The sequence below is a fragment of the Terrapene carolina genome, unplaced genomic scaffold (genome assembly GCF_002925995.2).
Source record: "Terrapene carolina triunguis isolate 2854851 unplaced genomic scaffold, T_m_triunguis-2.0 Scaffold30, whole genome shotgun sequence".
Classification (NCBI taxonomy): domain Eukaryota; kingdom Metazoa; phylum Chordata; order Testudines; family Emydidae; genus Terrapene; species Terrapene triunguis.
The window spans coordinates 7,682,462-7,703,994 of NW_020664381.1; the positions used below are offsets into that span (position 1 = coordinate 7,682,462).

A 21,533-nucleotide genomic window follows, 5' to 3' on the forward strand; every position below is an offset into this window, starting at 1 on the left:
CCCCACAGAAATGATGCAAAATCTTGCAGCACTGAGGACTATTTTGGCAGACAGATATGCCAAACTACATTTTGTGGGGATACTGCTGGATTTTGTGTTACACTGGCTGCAAAGATTACGTTTTTAATTAGTGAGGGGTGTGCAGAATATGAGATAGGTGCCTCTCAGTTTTACATATCTACAGCAAATAAGTACATCAGTAAACATTTTCAGACTTGCAGAGTTCACTGCAGAATAAAACTCCCCCCCCCCCATGCTTCCTTGGCCAGCTGCCACTAAACTTCCCAATAGGCTCAGCATCTTTAGTACACAGAGAGTCTACTCTTCTCTCTCCACCAGCATTCATCTTTTCCAGAGAAATCCTGAAGCTGGGAGAAGGCTAAGGACCATATTTTTTTCTCCCATCTCCAACCACACTGGATAATCACATTAGTTGGATACTTCTGCTAAAATGGTCAGCAGTAAACCAGTTACAGGGGGTAATTTTTACAGCTTATTCTGAAGCTAGTTCAGTAAATGTCCCACACAAATTAGGCATGATCCTCTGATTCCTGAGGCCAATGTGGACTGATACCTAAATTGTCACCATTAGGTTTCACAGTTAATAACTCAGTGAGACAAATGGGACCAATTTGCATTTGTTAGATCTATTAATTAAGCTCCAATAATAGTGTACTTGGTACTGCACAATGCATAGAAGAAAATATGGTCCTGGCTCTAAGAAGTGTATAATCTAACAAACAAATCATTCAGATAAAAAATGCACTGGGACGGCCCAGAGCATGGTTCTATCTCAAAGTGAAGACAGGTATGTTTTTTTGTTTTGATAGGTATGCAAGCAATTCTTAGGCAGGTGGGATGAAGGGACACCCTCCCCTTAAAAGAAAAAAATTAGGAGACCAGCAAGGGGGGGGGGGTGGACTAAAATGGACTGACTTCTGAGGGGACAGCAAAGTAATCTGCCTCCAACAACCTCCTAACCACGCAAAAAACAGAGCATAGGGTTGCAGAAGATGGGTTCTCAAAAACAAAACAAAACCTGAAAATTTAAATAGTAAGTACCCGGCAGCCAAATCAGACAGAAATGTCAGGACTGAAGAGAATCAAATAGCTACCAAGGTAGACATTTGCAAATTGATTTCTGAGATTAGGGCCATGAGCGTGGATCTGATGAGCAAGCTTCTTACAGTAAAGAAGGAAGTTACTGACTTGGGAGATGGAGTCACTATGCTAGAGGCCGGCCTAAGAGAAGCAAGTGACAGACAGAGCTGCAGAGCTTCATGGCACTGATGGGGGGCGGGGAGAGAGCGAGAGGTTGCTTAAATTGGATGATATAGGAAACAGAGTGAAAAGAAAACCTCAGAATTAAGGACTGCCTGAAAACATTGGAAGAGGGAGCCAGTATGTAAACGCTTCAACTGTGGATTTGTTAAATCTCAGCTCTGCCAGGGGTGAAAGTAGAGAGAGCACATACAGCAATGTTGCTCCCAACTGAGCCTAACAACAATAAAAGACCCAGAGATCTAATTGTGAAATTTCACTATATCAGCAGAAAGACTTAATTAGGAAAAAAGCAAGGGAGCATTCAAAGCTCATACTCAAATGCCACAAGCTCCAATTTTTCCATAACCTCTCTGCCCCAACCTTAAAAAAGAGGAAAGCACTGGGAGAAATTACAGCAGCACTCACGCAGGGAGATATTTGCTATAGATGGGGATTCCCATTTAAATTCTCTTTCTACTTGCAACACACAGTAAGAGACTTTAAACAAGGGGGGGGAAATTTACTCATATGGAATAGAACTCCAAATCTCAGACACACAAGCAGATACTCCAGAGGTAGAAACCAAGGATAAAATGCTGGAAGAATCCTGACAGATGGTGAAACCCAAAAAAGGAGGATAGGAAAAGAAAAGACAAGGGCCTCTAGAGAACTTATTGCAATGACAGAAGTGAAGCTGAACAGGAGAACACAGATACCTGACGAATAACCTACAAGGGATTTCTTGGGAGTCATTAAGAATTAACTGTTGTAAACTAACTATGTTTATGGTAGAAGGGGAATAGTATGAAATGTGCTTCAACTGGGGTGATCATAACTCTGTGATTGCTGTGTTCTTTATTTTAAAAAGTAGAGAAAATAAAGGACAACAAGGGGCAGTAGGAAGGGAGGTCCCAGGTATGGTGGAGATTGGAGCAAATAGAGGGGGGATGGGAGGAGCCTTCGGCAGGGTTTTCTGTAAATCCCCCATGTAACTCAAATGATCAGATGGTAATCTATCCCTAAGGGCAGAAGTACCTCCTCTGGATTGAAGAGAAGTAATCCAAGTGTTCCTGGGGAGAGTATGAGGATTTAGGATCATCAAAGCAGTCATTTGGTGGCTGATTTATAAGCTCTGTTGGTATTTTATTTCTGGAATTAAACTAAGGGAAATGAGGGGAATTACCACAAGAATGGCTCTTTCTTTGGAAGTAATGTCTTTGAATGTCAAAAGGCTAAATTATGTGATTAAAAGGAAAAAAAGCCCTGGAAAAATTTAAAAACAAAACTACTCAGATTATTTTCTATTTCACGAAACTCACTTTCAGGAGGGGAAAATTATGGGCATGCAAGGTAATTGGTTTCAGCAGACAATTTTTGCTTCAGCCAAAGAAAAGGGATAAAAAGAATGGGCATAGTATTTGCTAAACATGTATGTTTCAGATTAATAATCAATTTAAGAAGGAGGGATGGCTTATCTTGTTGAAGGGCACAACTGTTGTGTTATTAATAACAATGGGTTTAGTGTATGCTCCCAATCGAAAGCAAAAAAAAACCCAAACCCTTTTTTAAGGGCTTCTTTAAAATACTGCAACACTTTGGGGAAGGGGAAATTATACATGAACCCTTTCTGGGACAGATCTGATAGGGAAGCAGAACTGCAACCAGGGGAAAGAGATTACACAGTTATCCATACACTTATCAGTTATATGCTAGACTAGATTTAATGTTAATCTCTAAATCCTTAATGAAGCTGACAAGATCTGCAGAAATTGGCACCATTAGGTCAGATCGTGCACCAGTGGAAGCAATATTTGATAGCTGGTATGGGTCCCAAACATTAATCTTTTGGAAAATGAACTGCTTGCTTCTTCAAGATGTATAAATAAATGATACAGACAATACAAAAAGAGGCCTTCTTTGGGAAGCATGTAAGGCACTGGTTAGGGGCCAACTGATATGCAGAGCCTCTCATCTGAAAAAAAGAAAGAGCTCAAGAAAAGGCAGAACTAAAACAGGAGATAAAAAGGCTACAAGACCTTCATAAAAACACAGGTTCCAAAAAAAGTGTGTGAACAATTAACAAATATGTGGAAATTGAATGTGTTGATGACAGATGCCCCTTAGGTATACAAAGCAAACAGTTTCTGAAAAAGGAAATAAAATTGATAGGTTATTGGCTTGAAAGCTAAAAAGGATTCAAGAGCAATGAATTGTTCCACCAATTAAAAACAATCAGAAAAAAGATATTTCATCAGGGAGTGTAACTATGTGCTAATTTTGCTTTTTATTATAAAAACTTCTTACCTCAGATACTCCAAGCTCTAAAGTTATTCAAAAATATCTGGAAGTAACAGGTTTGCCAAAGATAAACAAAAATTATAAACTTTAGATAAAGAAATAAAAAGAAAAAATCTGAGCAGCAAAAAGCAAGTCATGAAAAGTAGTAAAACTCCAGGATCTGATGGCTTTCCATAATACTTTTACAAAGTACAGCACAAACCAGTTTATCTAATTGGGACTGGAGCCAGATCAGATAATCGGGAGAATGGGAAAGTGCGGGGCTGCAGCGCCATGTAGCGGCCACAAGAGAGATCGCCCACTCCTGAAATGTGTGCGCTAGTTGTTTGGTTAATACAGAGAGCCGGGTAATGGAGGGTCAGATAAATGGGGTTCTACTTTATTTAAGGAGGTATTAGTGGGTCCCTTGAGAGGTACCTTCAATGCTATTTTGTTAGAGGATAAACTTCCACAACCTATTAAAGAAACTACTGTGGTTATTCTCCCTAAAGCTAGAAAAAACCTTACCTTAAGCAGCTCTTATAAGCCCACATCACTGTTGAATCATGACAAAAATTTTCGTAAAAATACTAGTTAACTGATTGGAGTCCATGCTCTCAGCTTATGTAAATCCAGATCAAAATGGATACATTAAGGATAGACAAATGTCAGACAGTATTCAGCGAGTTCTTGGGATCATCCACCATACCAGATCACGAAAAGATTCATTTTTTTTTTTTTATCATCCCTTGATGCAGAGAAGGACGTTGATAGAACAGAGTGGAGCTTTCCATTTCAAGCCCTGTCCCGTAGGGACATTGGCCCCAGATCCTTAAATGGAAAAAACTACTCTTGACACCAGCCCCAAAGCAGCTGTGTGAGTTATTGGGGTTAAATCTCGTGTTTGAATTACACAGAAGGACTAGGCAGGGATGTCCATTGCCTCCTTTACTTTTTGCACTGGTCATGGAGCCTTTCACACAATGATGAGGAACAAGGAATCTATCACAGGAATAAAACTTGCAGGAACACATCAGAAAATAGCTTTAAATGCAGATAATGTAATATTTTTATATAAACCAAATATTTCCCTAAAATTAGTTTCTAAAAAAAAATCCATGACTTTGGGTTAGATTTGAAGTAAATCCTGCCAAATCCGAAAACCTAGCTATAAATTTGTCCAACTCTGAAAAGCTATTCCTCCAGAAAACATTTGGGTACAAATGGGCAACAAATTCTAGAAGACACCTGGGAATTCAAAATCTTAAATAGTCTCAAAGAATTCTATTATTTGAATGTCAAACACTACTTCAGCAAATGGCATGCTGGGGGAAGTATGCAATTTTTTTGATTGGGAAGAACAGCTAGGGTCAAAATTAACATTTTGCCAACGATTCTCTTCTTGTTTCAAAATATTTCTTTGATGATTCCAGATAAAACTCTAGCAGGAATACAGAGGATTGTATTAAAATGTATATGGAATAAGACCAAAACAAAGTGAAGATACTTTGTACAAGCCCATTAAAACAGGATGGACTAGCTGGTTCCAAATATTCTATGGTACTATCAAGCCAGCCAGCCCAAAGCAGCAGTGGACAGGAGGCGCTTTAACCCATCCAAACACTTTACGGAGCAAGAACATTGTGGTGGTGTGTGCATCGCTAGGCTACCATGGATTAATTAAAACAAAAACAAACACACCCTCCAGAAATTTATACACATCCTATAGTAAGGCTACTCTACAGATCTGCGATAGAACTAGATATAAAAGATCTTTTACCTTACCAAATGATACCCACTGCAAATAATCCAGATATTAACCCAAATTACGAACCAGAGATTCTTTAAAAATTGGGAGAGCCATGGAATACATCTGGTTGACTAGCTACTGAGTAAAGAAACTTTTCTAACTTATTTAGAGATCAAAACTAACTTTAACTGGCCCACTCTCCCATGGTAACAGTACTTTCTAGTTAGACATTCTATTTCTTTAGAAAATTTGTTTTATACAGAAACCCAACTTTAATAGAAGTGGTGGCATCTGGCCAATTAGGAAACAAATAGGTTATAACTAATTCAATTTTTGCAGACAACTTTCCTAACAAAACATGTCCATGCTAGGAAAAGGACCTGGATAGAAAAATTATACCAGAGGAATGATGTTTGATTTGGAAAAGTGTACCAACAACTTCAGACTGTAGCACAATAAAAGAAAATTACTTTAAGATATTGTTTCAATGGTACCTCACACCAGTCAGATTATACATACATACATACATACATACACACACACACACACACACACACACACACACACAGAGGAATGGGAACAAATGTTGGGAGAAATCATAGTGAAAGAAGAGATTTTATGCATATATGGGGCACATGCCCAGTCATCAGAGAATACTGGGATGTAATCCATCACCAAATATTTTTGGATATTTATTACCAAATGATCCTTTGGTAATCCTCATGTGGCTTCCTAGAGGAAATGGTCACACAAAAAGTAATGAAGAATTAATCTCTCATCTACTAGTAGCTCCTCAGTTACTGATAGACTCTCATTGGAAAAAGAAAAATAGTCCAACTGTAGAGGAATGTCTCAAAAATACGGAAGGCGGTTATTATAGAACAATTAACACACCAGTTATGTACTCAGCAAAATAGACAGAGGACAAATAGATACTTAGATGTTTAGTTACCTTTTATTCAATACTCAGACAAAGTACATTGACCTGCAAAAAACCCCACCACACCTGTTCAATTTTTTTTTGAATATTTACATTTGATAGACATCCTGGTCTGTTAAATATGTGTAATCGGAGATTTCACTCAATTAAATAAAATAACTAAAAACAAAATGTCATAGGTATTGTAATGATGATCACTCTGTAATATGGGAAAGTCCTCCTAAATAGAGATCTGATGTTTATATTCCGGTATAATGTCTCTTTAAACAAAAGCTCATTGTTGTAATGATTATTCTTTTGCTTCCGATATTTACATGGCAAGGATTCTAAACCTGTTAATACTTCCTAAATTAATAAATAGTAAAAAACAACTGCATTTCAATGTAATTCTGAACCAGTACTAAAATACATTCAATGAAGCTCTTCACACATAGTCCTTTAATACTGAACTTGTCAAATTTAAAAATATATTAATTCAGTAAGAAACAGCCAGCTAACAGAGTTCTGGCATTAAAAAATAAATGTTACAGGTTTTTGTTTTTAAAAAGAAAAAACCAACACTTGCAGGTGAAATATTTGTTTTGCCTACTATATTTACAAGAAACACAAAATATTACTTTGACTGAAAGTGATTAAAGAAAATTTTTACTATTTCACTATTCTATTTTTTCCACTTTGTTTATTTTGTGTATTTGACAGCACCACTTTATACATAGTCAATTTCTCCTTTACATTTTGTGGGTTTTACATAAAAAACAAGAGAGAAGACAAATATTTAGGAAAATGTGATTGTAAAACTACAGAAATGGGCAGACACAGTCAGGTATATATATGTAGTACTGGAAACTACTTTCAAATCATTTTTTAAATGGATTACATTTCAAGTTGATGTTGATTTAACATTGGTAGGCCATTGATAACTATTGTTTTAGGTTCTCTGGTTCAGGAAGACTAAGCTTGGAAGGTTTTCTTGGCAATGACAAGGGCTAGAAGCTTAGTTTTTATTTTGAAGTGAAAGATTAAATTTCACAGAAACTAAGAGGTCACCCGTGGACAGACGGAAATACCATGGCTGACTATATGCTGCAATAATTAGCACTCATATGAACAGCCTATCTCCAAAAGCCAAAATAGGTTAGCCGATTTAGTCATTAAAAGGGCAAACACTACTGATATGAACAATTTCTTTACAAAGATTACAACTAGATCCCAGAGCGAGCAGGTAACAGCTTTCTTTTTGTAAAATAAGATGTGTTATTTCCCTTCCCTACCTGTGCAAGAGCTGGTTTGGGGAAAACATCATCTTTGCTTTCTTCTTTGCTTTTCTCAACTGGAACCCATTCTCCATAGACACTGTCAGCTTCCTTTTTCCTGTGTTGAGACCCAGATGAGACAGGGAACTCCTTTGTCAAAGTTACCTGATTTTTTGGTGCTGGTTTTACGATAGGAGTGGTCTTAAAGAAAAAGAAGCATTTTACGATTAGGAAATGATAAAGCACAATATGCATACATGGTCCTATTCCATAGAAACAATTACTGTAGGTTTTGTGAACACTGAGTGCCAAACACTATTTCAGTTTTCTCTCCTGAGCTGGTATTAAAATTAAAACTCTAAAGATACTCTGAACTAAAATCAGGAAGATGTTATTTAAAATTTTGAGACTGGATCCTTGTTTCACATATGATGAGTGAAGTGACACCTAAATGGGTAGTTTTTCTTTCAGTTCATAAACAGTGTTAGAATTATTAGGGAGTAAAGGTGCTAAATAAAGGAAAATTATTATTGCTGATGATGAGAACAATACAGGAAATGCCTAATTCTAAAGAATGAAGAAAACATTGATTGCTCTGTGAAAAATCCAACATGTGACTTTGGACCCTTCCCCTCCACATTAAAAAATCATGACGTTCACAAAATAAAAATAAATGCTTCAGCTACATTAATGGAATACTTGTTGTAATCACACAATTAAAATGATTGCTTTTTAAATCTTCTGGCACATATACAGTTTAAGCATTAAATGTGGGGAAAATGCAGGTAAATAAAGAAACTGAAAACTAAGTAACTCAAAGTATCATTTAACAGCATCATCATATCTTTACTTGGTTCTGGAAGAGAATATATTCCTATTCTGTCATAGAGATGACACATTTTGCACTGGTGTTTTATTGAAGTGGACTACCGAAGTAGAATGCTACATATACTTAGTTATGGAATAAAACCCGCAAAAACAGAAGATCAAATGTTGTGTGCCCAAGAAAACCAAGACCTAGATGCACTGTCAAAGCTAGGTCTTGCCACGTGATGCTTATACAGAATATACAAATATAAAAACAACAAAGAGCAAGTGTGCAGGTATCACTGATTTCAACAGTGTACAGTATATCCAAAATAAAGAGAAGACAGAACGAAGGAACATCTAAAGTACATATAAAATTAACTTACTATAGTTCTACAATTAAATTTATACAAAGTAACAACTGTAAGCTATTGTTTGGAAAGCATGTATATAAAGAACAATTATAATTAATACATCAGAAAGATTGTATCTAGTTTTGACTCCTGAACAGTGCCTTCTCTCTCCCCCAAAAAAATTCTAAAAACTCATCTATATTCTGTAAAGCATTCAAGCTATGAATATACTTCTCTCTTTGTTCTAATACTTAGCACTAATATAGTGCTTTCTATCTTCAAATAGCTTTACAATATTATTTATTCCTCAACACTCCTGTGAGGTAGGTAAGATTTAGACCCATTTTTCACATGGGGAAACAGTCAGAAACATTACATGACTTGCCTAGGCCACAGAAGGAAATTTGTGTCAAAACTAGGATTAGGATTCAGGGGTTCTTAATTCCAAGTCTTATGCTCTCAGGTCTCCCCTCTATCTGTGTATTGCAACATATTTTTCCTGCTTGTGGTTTTACGTTATCAGCTCTTAATGGCAGGGGCTGGCTAAGCACAATTCACTTACTGCATATTACTGTACTATATACACTTGTAGTACTATAATAACACCATCTTGATCAAACCTAGCCAAAGAGAAACCTGCTAGAGTTGTACACAGATGACGGATTGATGTCTCGGAGGGGATATTAACAGACTCCACCTCTAGATGAGAAGTCAGGAAACTAAGTGCCCACAAGGTACAGTCACTCTAAATATCTGATCACACTAGCAAGAGAGAACACATTGCCATAAAGAACTCTCCTCACCCTCTTCCCCTTGTACTGCATATTCCTTTTGGGAGATTTAAATATATAATGAAAACCAAATACTATTATATTAACAAAAATAAAAGATTAACAGCAATGAAACCATGGGATCTAATTAAACTGAATCAGTTCTCAGACAGAATACAATATACACTGTCCAAAAGCTACACTATCATCTACAATTATTACCAGAAGCTTCTTCAGATTTACAAAACACATGGCTGATCACCTCACTCTTGGTACAGTTTTTTGTGGATACAGCAAAAATAAAGTCCCAGAGTTCCCTGAGCTGTGTTTAAGGTGATAAAAACTTTTCTTGTATTGTAATAATGCTGACATATAATCCAAAAAATATTTTAGTTTGAGAAGATGCAAACTCCAGCATTTCTAAGTTCCTTGCTATTTATAGCCGTCTGTGTTGCAACTGAGGATTTCTGCATACGAAAATAGTACAGGAAAAAGGGTTTTGTTTGTTTTAAGTGGGATGCCTTTCACTCAGCATGAAGGCAACAGTTCCAGCAGGCAACAAAGATCCTAGAATATTGGTAAGTCTTTTAGAGAAGAGAGACATTCAATAAGCATATTCCATTTTTCTCTGGTACACCCAGTCCATTAAACTCTTCCTCTGTCCATCAGTATTATTTTGAAATGCTTTGTTGTCCTGTATAAAACTAACTAAATCTGTATGATCTGAAGAAGTTTTCTTCCAGTCACTCACTCACTGTAGAAACGCTTCCATTTTGCCATAGAACTTTTTCAGCATTTCCCACCACCCCCCACTCAGCACCTGAAAGAAGTTCCACAACAGTGTGTAAACGATTATGCAGCAAGCCCAAACACTTAGACATTGCCATTCTGAGGTGCTGAATGTCCCCAATAAACAAGGAAGTGCATTTGGTAGATTGATTTAAAATGAAGGCAAGTGATGGAGGATGTGCTCTGTTCACTGTTCTTGACTCTCACAATGGAGTTCAATCAAAAACTTAGCCACCCTAATTAACTACTGTTAAGCCTCTAGTTTCTAAACTGAGCAGCAATGACAGTATCTTTTGCTCAGCCCTCACATGACCGGTGTTTGGTCCTGATCCTGTGAATAGCTAAACACATGAGTAAGAACTTCTCTATACACAGAGAAGTTATACCAGTAGAAAGCAGGGTATGAATTTAAACTACTGGTTATATTGGTATTACTCCTTGTGTGGACAGACTTATTCTGGACATTCATTTTGGAAGAGATTTAAACTAAGCCGAAAAAAAAAGCCACTCTTACTCCAAAATAAGAGTGTCCACATGGTAGATAACTTGGCAAAAAATATACCGAAAACTCTCTGTAAGACCATTCCAAACTGCAGTCACAAGTTTTCCACATATTCAAGAATGTTTTAAAGTGGAAAAAATGTTCTATATTTCATTTTCTTTCCACTCATTCAAACCTGAAAAAACAGCTGAAGGTATTTTCTTCAATCTTTCAAAAAATAAAAAAAATCCACTTTTGGGGAGAAGCCAAACAGGGAAAATTTTACCCCAAAGGTGAATACTTCAGAAAGTTTTGAGCATATGAAAACATGAAACCAACAAAAATATATTTGCATTCTAAACTATAAAGTACCGTATATACTCGATCATAAGCCGGTTCGTTTATAAGCCAACCCCCCCAAGATGGATACGTAAAAACTGGAAAATTTTTATAACCCGTTCATAAGCCGACCCTATAATTCAGGGGTCAGCAAACTTTGGCTCCCAGGCCATCAGGATAAGCCGCTGGTGGTTCAAGATGGTTTGTTTACCTCGAGCATTCGCAGGCACGGAGGTAAACCTAAGTAAACAAAGTGTCCCGACGCGCCAACTGCTTACCCTGACGGGCCGGGATAGAAACTGGTGGGGAAATTTTTTTGGGGGGGAGAAGCTGGGAGTCAGGGGATAACCCCTGTGACCACCCCCCACATTACCCCACCCCTAGCCCAGGACCCCCACACTCTCCCCATCCCATCCCTTCCCACCTTATCTGGGAAGGGCCAGGGGAGGATGTCTCTGACCTGGCTGGAGCTGCTCCGGCAGGCTGGGCAGCACGGCCGCAGACTGCTCCGGCGGGCCAGACCGGGCGGCGCGGCCGCAGCCTGCTCTGAGGGGGGGCCAAGCGGCACAGCTGCAGCCTGCCAGCCCCAGAGCTGCGGCTGCTTTGGAGGCTGGAGGGAGAGCAGTGTGGCCAGAAGCGGAGAGACTCTGGCCCCGCCTCTTCCCTTCTGTCTCTGCTGGCTGTGCTGCCTCTCCTTGCTCCCTCTGTTGGGGGGAAGGGCTGTGTCCCACCTCTCCCTCTCTATACCCGTTCATAAGCCGACCCCCTTCTCTGGTGCTTCCTTTTTTTACTAAAAAAATTCGGCTTATGAACAAGTATATACAGTACTTGCTGCCAGCATAAGGGCTGTATTAAATAAGCAGCAATTATGCAAGGCTACATGCTAGCTTTCTGTATATATGTATCTATCTCTACACCGTTACATTGCCTAATTTATTATTCTGAGCTTTATCTGGGTAACAAATAATACCAGCCTTAAAAACATAATATTTCATTTAATTGTACATTTTTTTATATTCTTCAGGACTTTGATTGCCATACCGTGAAGCCTAGTCAGCACTAGGAGCGGAGAGAGATTCAGTCATGCTCAATAAGGATGAAATCTTCAGAGATTTTAGATAAAATATGAAAAAATCTCTACTGAGCATGTATGAAGTAAGATTTGTCAAGGTGTTATAATTTGGCCATATTTGGTCAGATTTTCAAGGGCACAGCAAGAGGCACATTCATCCCTGATACAAAGGCCACATCCCTGCTAAATTTCAAGTCTCTGATTTAAAGCATAGGGGTGCTAAAGCTGTTCAAAAAATAACAGGTTTCAGAGTAGCAGCTGTGTTAGTCTGTATCCACAAAACGAACAGGAGTACTTGTGGCACCTTAGGTGCCACAAGTACTCCTGTTCTTTTTTCAAAAAATAACAAGAAAACCTAAACGGTTGCCAGAATCTTCTAACATGGGCAAAAAAAGTGTTTTTTCCCTAGGTTCAATTCTCAGAAACAGCTTAACCATTCTGGTTGAAATTTTCCAGAAAAGTATATTCAGCCTTAGGCAGCCATCTGGCATGGAAAACTTCAGCCCAAATGCTTTAAGTTTGGCAAAGTTATAAGCAACTGAAAACATGATCCTATAATGGGAAGTGTCAGGCGACCTCAATAATATACAGCATTCATTACCAGCCCAGGTGTGGTGGGTTTTTTTTTGTTTTTTTTAAAGAATAAAGGCAAATACTGTACTTTGCCTGTATTGCATCTTAAAGGTAGGCACATCTAGGCAGTCTGTCCCCACCCCAACCCCTACATGACGGGCACCCACTTACAGCTAGGTGTAGGCGCTGAAGACACTGAAATTCGCAGGCAAAGCTGTGACCCCCGCTGCCAGCCCAAGACAGCCAGAGCAGGAGCAGCACTGGGGTCTGTGCTGCTTTCCCGAAAGCCAGAGGTGCTGTTTTCACGCTCCCCTCCCCCGACCTGGGGGGGGGGGGGGAGAAAGAGAGTTGTTTTCACCACCAGTGCCCCTCCCACCCCACCCCAATCAGGAGGGGAACAAGCTTGCCCAGGCCAGGAAAGAAGCTGCCTGCAAGGAAGTGCCAGCTGCCTCTGGAACCTGGCATGGAGTGTGAACTGCTGGAGAAAGAAAAATAGTGAGTTTTAATCTAGCGCCAAAAGTTTCTCTTAATTTGGCCATGGACTTCACTGGGTTTTGACCAGTCTCTTACTATGGCATTCAAGTAGGTATGTTGTTGTTGAAATTTTGTTAACATTCCATTGCAAATCCATGTCAAGATAAAAACTATAATTCTGTAACAAACTAAAATTTCCTCCATTGATAAGGGTCACCAAATTTGTTTTTCCTGTACCTACATAAATGTGCTAAAATAAAACAAAATTAACATTTATAATCTATAATTGATTAAAGTACTTACATTTAAGTTGAAAAAAATGGGTTTAGGTTCATTGAGTTTAAAAGGATGATTGTAGAAAGGGCGTTCTTCCTCCTCTTCATCAGAATCATGAGGCTTGTTCACGATCACGTCATCTGTGCTTTGTGCAATCTTCTTGCATTTCTACCAAAAAATAACTCTGAATCAATCTGAACATCTGAACAGAAACATTCCCTATTTCTACAATGACAAATTCGTTGAAATAAATATTTAAAATCAGGAATAAAGGAATTATAAAGGAGGAGTTGATCGTTTGGGGAAATCTTTAAAAAAAATTCAACTAGCATGAACGTATACCTCTGCCATTTACTTGTACATTCTCTATCCATTGAAGTGTGTCCATCTTGTCTAGATAGGCTTTGAGCCCTACTCCTATATCCATCGAGAGCCCTACTATAATCAAAGGGGCTGCATGGAGCTATTTGCAGGATCCAAGGCTCAAATTATGAGCTCTTCAAAAGCACAGACTGTCTCTTATTATGTGCTTGTACAGCACTAGCACCCAGGACAATGGGGCCCCTCTCCTGATTGGGGCTTTTAGGCACCACAACATAAGTGTTTAATAATAGTAGTAGTAGTAGTAGTAATAAATAAAATAAAATAATAAATAATAATAACAGAAGACAGCTCACTTATTTAGTTGACCTGCAAGAAGATTTCCACACAAAATGACTGCAAGGAAAAACCCAAGAAACAATTACTGGTTTTCACTGGCAGTGCAGAAATCTTCCCAGGTGCAAGAGTTTTAAAAGAAAGACTAGGACACCTCTGAAATGTTTTGCAAGTTAGAAGAACTGAACAGGACAATCCCACTTTGCATACTGTGGAAGTGAAACCTAAAAATGTACAGTAAGTGGGGAGGTGCTAAAAATAAATCTATTTGGCAGTCCAAGTTGTTACTCTTCCAAGAATATGTAAAAGCAACTTTAGGGTAGGCAGTAACACTATGACTGGAATAGGAGAGAACAAATATTTTCCTGAAAACAACTGGTGGACTAGCATTTAATAACAAATTACTATTTATTACTTATAGACTGGCTTGTACTTTTTGCTCCAGAGGTATCTGTAACTGCATTGGTTTGAGGTGAGTTTGAGAACATTATAAAGTTGGAAATTCTGACAGCCAAAATAATTAATGGTGTTTTTCTGTCATGAAAAGGAGCAAAGAAAATAGTGGCAATGTCACCATTCATCATTATATATTAGTAACAAATTGGAGACATTACATGGCTCAGGGGATTGGTAAAAAGATTTAGAGCCAATCATCTATAACTTATTGGTTCAAACTCCAGTTCATATCAACCGCAATCAGAAGTTATAACCATTTGATGATTGTTTGATGGCCTATTCGGAGTTGAGAAGGAGCCATACCACAAAAACTACCATTGCAATGGCACACTTCTTGTCAGTCTCAGCAGAAACCAAAAAGGAATATACTTGGAGACTGTGCTATTATCTGTGTCAAGTCCCTCCAAGTCAAGGTTCAAGCACATCTGTGTCGTGGGGCAATGGGGGGGAAGCCTGCACTGCCACTATACCGTGTTATACTTAATATGTGGATAGTCAAATTTCAGTCTTTATTTATGTGAAATGGCATCTTTTCCATGAACACTAAAATTATTTTATTTCATAAAAAAGCTTAGATGTCAGAACTGTGATAGTTTTTAAAATGACACAATGGCATCTTTGAATAGAAATTTTTCAGTGTGAAAACTTGAGAACACATCCCAGAACTTAGCAAAATCAGACAGCATGAAGTTTCCTGTGACAGAAGAAACAAGGTGCAAAGATTTCTTTCGTGATCTGAACAAAAAGAACTTTAATATACTGCAACTGGTACAGGTCATAATTTTAATCATCAAATTCTGTCCATGGGTATGCATAGGTAAGTCTCACCAAAATCTAGAGGAGCTGAACATGTGCAGTAAAGGATAAAATTTGATTCAGAGAGTAAAAAGTGTGAAATTTTTATATTTTTAAATTATAAAAGTCAGTGACTGACTGCTATAAGATGACAAATATCAAATTTTCAATATTAATATAAGTTGTGAAGAAAACATGATAAACAATTAGGGTTCAATCTTGCAGTCTTCCCACAAGCAGACTTTCAGGAGAATTAAACATACAGAATTACAGCTTGACCAGACACCTAGTTATTAACAGTAACAGGTGGTTAGTTATTTTCAAATTTCATTTCCTTACCTCAGTGAGCTCCTTTATTGTATCTCTTGCTGACTTCTGAGTAACTTTCTCCTCCTTCTTTGCTGGAGCTATAATAGGCAGTAGGCTTGGTGGTAAGGGGACACCAGCCTTAGCACACATGGCAGCTGCATTAGCTTTGGCTATTTCAAGTAGCTGGGCCTTGTCTATAAGAATATTAAATATTAATTAGTGGGCCTTTAAAGATTTCTAAAGGCTAACGTATATGTATAGACATACATATATATCGTATATACTCGATCATAAGCCGGTTCGTTTATAAGCCGATCCCCTCAAGATGGATATGTAAAAATGGAAAATTTTTATAACCCGTTTATAAACCGACCCTATAATTCAGGGGTCAGCAAACTTTGACTCCCAGGCCATCAGGATAAGCCGCTGGTGGGCTGAGATGGTTTGTTTACCTCGAGCGTCCGCAGGCACGGAGGTAAACCTAAGTAAACAAAGTGTCCCGGCGCGCCAGCTGCTTACCCTCACGGGCTGGGACAGCAACTGGTGGGGAAATTTTTTGTGGGGGAGAAGCTGGGAGTCAGGGAAGTAACCCCTGTGACCACCCCCCACATGACCCCACCCCTAGCCCAGGACCCCCACATTGTCCCCATCCCATCCCATCCCTTCCCATCTTAACTGGGGAGGATGTCTCTGGCCTGGCTGGAGCTGCTCCGGCAGGCCGGGCAGTGCGGCTGCAGCATATTCCAGCAGGCTGGGCCGGGTGGCACGGCCCCAGCATGCTCCAGCAGGCCGGGCAGCGTGGCCACAGCCTGCTCTGGGGGGGGAGGGAGGGCCGAGCGGCACACGGCTGCAGCCTGCCAGCCCTGGAGCTGCAGCTGCTCCAGAGGCTGGGGGGAGAGCAGCGTGGCCAGAAGCGGAGAGACTCTGGCCCCGCCTCTTCCCTTCGTCTCTGCTGGCTGTGCTGCCTCTCCTTGCTCCCTCTGTTGGGGGGAGGGGCTGTGTCCCACCTCTCCCTCTCTATACCCGTTCATATGCCGACCCCCTTCTCTGGTGCTTCCCTTTTTTTACTAAAAAAATTCAGCTTATGAACGAGTATATACGGTAATAATTTTAGGACCAGTTGCAATACTAAATCAGTTTTTCCACCAGGCCAACCAAACTTTATGAAAGTAAAAACAGCACACACACATACACAAAATATTATTCACACTTTATATATATTTAAAAGTAACATGGAACATTGCATTCACTTTTCCTTCATATCACAGGAGGCATATAATTAAAGAGACTTGCATAGGAGGAAAAAATTGGGTCTGTGCTTTTTTTTTATTTTTGCTTCTTTATGGTGTATAAAGGCCTAAAGGGTTCCTTCCCCACCCCCCCCACCCCAAAAAAAAAGAGTGTTAGTTTTTTCTGCTTGGTTTTTACTTTAGAAATTCAGGTCTGTGTGACTTGAGAAACAGCGAAACAAAAACTTTACAAGAGTGAGAAAACATGAACTGAGAAGGGAAAAAGTCCTTAAGAATACCTAAAATTCCAGGTGAGTGGGTGGGTGGGTGGGTGGGTGTGTTTGTGTGTGTGTATGTATTTTGGTCGATGCCTATTTAACTTAATTGACTAACATTTTGGAGACATTGTTTAAAGATTCAACATCATGGCCTCTTATATTAAGGTGAACGTTCACAATATTCATCCTCTAAGACATGTGAAAGGTACTCCCACAAAAACTATAGAAGACCAGAGTTGACATTCCTGATATTTCTCAGGTAAAAGTGAGGGGGAAAGAAGAAGTCATAAAGAAACAAAAATGGGGCACAAGCCCAATTTTTCTGAAATCCTTTGCAGCTCACTTTTAAACCATTCCTTGAAATAATATCTCAAAACACTGAAAGTCAACTAAAAAGGACAATATTAAATATACCGACTATAACCAAAACAATCAGGAATTTAACAAGCATTTTATGTCATAGGTTAAACACTATGAATATATATCTCAAACTGTTAAGAAAATTATTACATATTAAAAAATTTTAAACATGACAAGATTTTGCTTTTTCATGGAAAATAAATGTGGCTTCTAATGTGTAGATGAGTCAGGTAATGGAAATACATGAAGCATATCTGTGTATTCTAATAATTGTGACTCTTAAACCACTTTCCAAAAAATCCTGCAACAACCAAATAAATGAAGTATCACCACCTTAAGCAAGGAGTTACACAGGTAAACCCTCACATATCAGGATGGGATTCCCCTTACTTTTTAAGCAATGAAAAAGATCACACAGCTTCATAGCTTGCAGCTACAGAAAGGCCTCCAAGTGAAGCTTTAAGTGAAACTGCAGCGGCAGAAGCTCACCTCCCCGAAAAGCGCTCTCACTCCCCCAGGGAAAGCTGAACATGCTGAGTAGGGGCTACATCTCTGCTCATGCTAAACCAGCTCTTGTTTCCGGATATTTTCTCCCTCCACTGGCTCCAACAATGTGGAATGGATGGGACAAGGCAGCATGCTGAGCTGTTCAACTCTTCATCCTCTCATTTCTTCAGGCAATGAGACTAGCTGGGGTTGGGAACAATTTAATAATCTGCCTCCCTCCCCAAATGCCGTGAATATAAAGCTACTCTAGCACCTGTAGTATGGCTGGCTGAGAGAGGGAAAAGACAAAGGAGTGAAGTGAGGGGCATAAGATGTGGCCCAAGGTGAAGTCAGGAAGCAGAGCACACACAAGGAACAGAAACAAAACTATTCCAAAAATCAGGGAGAATGGATAGGAACAGATAAACCAAAGAAAATATATAAATGACTTATTTATTTTAGGGTGGGAGTATACTGAAGTTTCTTTCAGCTACCAAAATAACTATTACATCTAAATAACCAATAGCAAAAAAGAAACTCAAGAAATATCAACTCCTCACTACAATTCTTCACAGTGGGGATTCCTCCTCTTCCCCAAAGATAAAAATTAAATTGAAGCTCTGCTCCTTGTGGCAGGAAAGAGGCAGAGGATCCAAGAAAACAATGTGTGATATTACTGTTTTTAGCCTTAATTTTTGGTTGGTCTCCATTTTTGCGTAAAGAGACACCCCCCCCAGTCATATCAGAGTCTCAAAATCTGTTGCATCTTGCCACACAGTTGAAGAGCTGTTTTCAGTGCTATAATCATATATGTGATGTTTGGTTATGGTCATGCCCTCAATAAAGAGTTTAAGTTCCTCACATTTCTAGGTAAGTCGTCTTCCACATCTTGATCTGGAAGTCATTCCTGATGCAGGCAGCAATCAATGAGGAGCAAATGAACTTCCATACTACAGCTTTCCAGCATCTGGAATAACATCCCAGGTGTCTTGAGTCTTGCCTCTGACTAAGGCTGCCTCAGTCACCAGTCTTATGTGGAAACGTGTAGTTAACATAATGGATTTCTGCTCAACAACTTGGGAACCAGCTAGTTGCATCCAAATATTGCCACCTTACTATGTGATACAGAATAGAATATAGGAACACTGACAACCTATGCATGGTGGCAAAGTGAGTAGATCTATTCAATATGCTCAGTGATTTCAGCCCAGCATCCTTAAACGGTTCTAACTTAAAAGAAATAGTTTCAATACAGGGAAGCTCAGCTCCTAAGGGAAGTAAGGAAGAGTCACTAGATTTTTCCTCCTCAAGCCCCATGGAAATTTGGAGTGCATCACATGAATCCTCCAGTTCACATCCTTTGTTAATCAGATTACTTGCTCAGTCCTGCCTGTTTTCATATAAAGTAGGAGGTAGTTTTGAACAGCAACAGAGAAGCTGCGAATGAGGTAAGAGAATTAATATGACTGGCAAAGAAACATTATGCTGACTGTAGAGGACTCCCACATGTATATTTTGTTTTCCATTTTCTTAAATAATGTACTATATGCTCTTGGGGAAAAAATGAATCTGGTGAATCACTGCATCTTAACAAAAACATTAAGGCCTTGATACTACAATTACAATGTGTGGGCAAATCCTTGTGCACTTGCACCTGAAGACTCTCAGCCTCAGTGTTCATCATGAGTGCAGGGGTCTGCCTATGTGGAGTAACCTGTAAAATCCTGTACCCTTCACATTTTTCTGCTGCATTTTCAATCAAACTACACACTCGAATCCTCTTGAATCCCCTAAAAGTGCATACTCCATGCCAACAAAAAGTCTGTTATTAAAATTAAACAATTGCTTACAAGAGATTCCTGATGAATGCTAGGGTTTCACTCTATTATCTTCATCAGAGGCAGAACAAAGTTTACATAGGTCAACACTACACAGCCATGAAAATGACTGACGATAAGAGCATTACTTACCTAAGTCTGTAAGACGTTTAGGTGATCTGCTTGAAAACTTATCGGATGATCTGGACCTTCTCTGACGGTCAGGTGATCTGCTATAGCATCTTCTTCTCCCAGGTGATCTTGATCTTCTTAGTCGAACTGGTGATTTGCTAGAGCTTCGTCTTCTTCCCACTGACCTAGACCGTTTTCGTCGAATAGGTGTTCGACTTCTGGTCCGTAACCTGAGCACTATTCGGTGATCCCTTGAGTTTGATCTTCTTCTTCTTCTATCAGCAGACCTTGATCTGTTCCTTTGAGATCTTTTGTGTCTCTCTCTTGATAAAGACCGTCTCCTTTTTGACACTGATCTTGACCGAGTCCTCCTTCTGTGTCTTGAACGTGACAGAGAGCGTGTCCGAGACCGATGATTAGATTTAGATTTTGACACTCTTTTACGTGTTACTGACCGAGACCGATTTCGTCTAGACCGCGATTCGCTATCATGTTTTTGTGGTTTGCGCTCAGAGGATTTAGAGCGCTTGCTTCTAGACCTCTGTGAAGACTCTTTGCCCTCTACTTTTTCAACTGATTTGGATCTAGACTTGTGACGTTCAGAAGATTTGGAGCGTTTTCTTCTAGACCTTTGTGAAGACACTTTGCCCTTTGTTTTTTCAACAGATTTCGATCTAGACTTTTGAAGTTCAGGAGACTTGGAGCGGCTACTCCGAGACCTCTGTGAAGAATCTTTGCCCTCTATTTTTTCAACAGATTTGGATCTGGACTTTTGAAGTTCAGCAGATTTGGAGCGGCTTCTCCGAGACCTCCGTGAAGAATCTTTGCCCTTTATTTTTTCAACAGATTTCGATCTGGACTTTTGAAGTTCAGGAGACTTGGAGCGGCTACTTCGAGACCTCTGTGAAGGTTCCGCAACCTCTATTTCTTCAACAGATTTGGATCTGGACTTGTGACCGTCAGAAGATTTGGAGCGGCTACCTCGAGACCTCGGTGAAGAATCTTTGCCCTCTATTTTTTCAACAGATTTCGATCTAGACTTTTGACATTCCAAGGACTCCGGGCGGCTGCTTCGAGACCTCTGTGAAAGTTGCTGAACCTCTATTTCTTCAACAGAGTTGGATCTGGACTTTTGAAGTTCAGCAGATTTGGAGCGGCTTCTCCGAGACCTCGGTGAAGAATCTTTGCCCTTTATTTTTTCAACAGATGCGGATCTAGACATGCGATGTTCAGAAGATTTGGAGCGGCTACTTCGAGACCTCTGTGAAGGCTCCTGAACCTCCAATTCTTCAACAGAGTTGGATCTGGACTTGCGACGTTCAGAAGACTTGGGGCGGCTACTTCGAGACCTCTGTGAAGGCTCCTGAACCTCCATTTCTTCATCAGATTTGGATCTGGACTTGTGACGTTCAGAAGATTTGGAGCGGCTACTTCGAGACCTCTGTGAAGGCTCCTCAACCTCTATTTCTTCAACAGATTTGGATCTGGACTTGTGACGTTCAGAAGACTTGGAGCGGCTACTTCGAGACCTCTGTGAAGGCTCCTGAACCTCCATTTCTTCATCAGATTTGGATCTGGACTTGTGACGTTCAGAAGA

General features: G+C 39.5%; 1 protein-coding gene across 1 annotated transcript in view; it reads right to left on the minus strand.

Annotated features, from left to right (window-relative positions):
• The window catches only part of LOC113405083 (protein SON-like), a 55,080-nt gene that overhangs the window by 20,391 nt on the left and 13,156 nt on the right, over window positions 1-21,533 (minus strand). Inside the window, exons 5-10 of the mRNA XM_029911397.1 lie at window positions 20,601-20,795; window positions 20,085-20,525; window positions 19,958-20,018; window positions 15,665-15,828; window positions 13,445-13,585; window positions 7,502-7,684 (exon numbers count right to left, since the gene is read on the minus strand). Of these exons, the coding sequence (XP_029767257.1) occupies window positions 7,502-7,684; window positions 13,445-13,585; window positions 15,665-15,828; window positions 19,958-20,018; window positions 20,085-20,525; window positions 20,601-20,795 (1,185 nt within the window). The remainder of the gene's footprint in view (window positions 1-7,501; window positions 7,685-13,444; window positions 13,586-15,664; window positions 15,829-19,957; window positions 20,019-20,084; window positions 20,526-20,600; window positions 20,796-21,533) is intronic.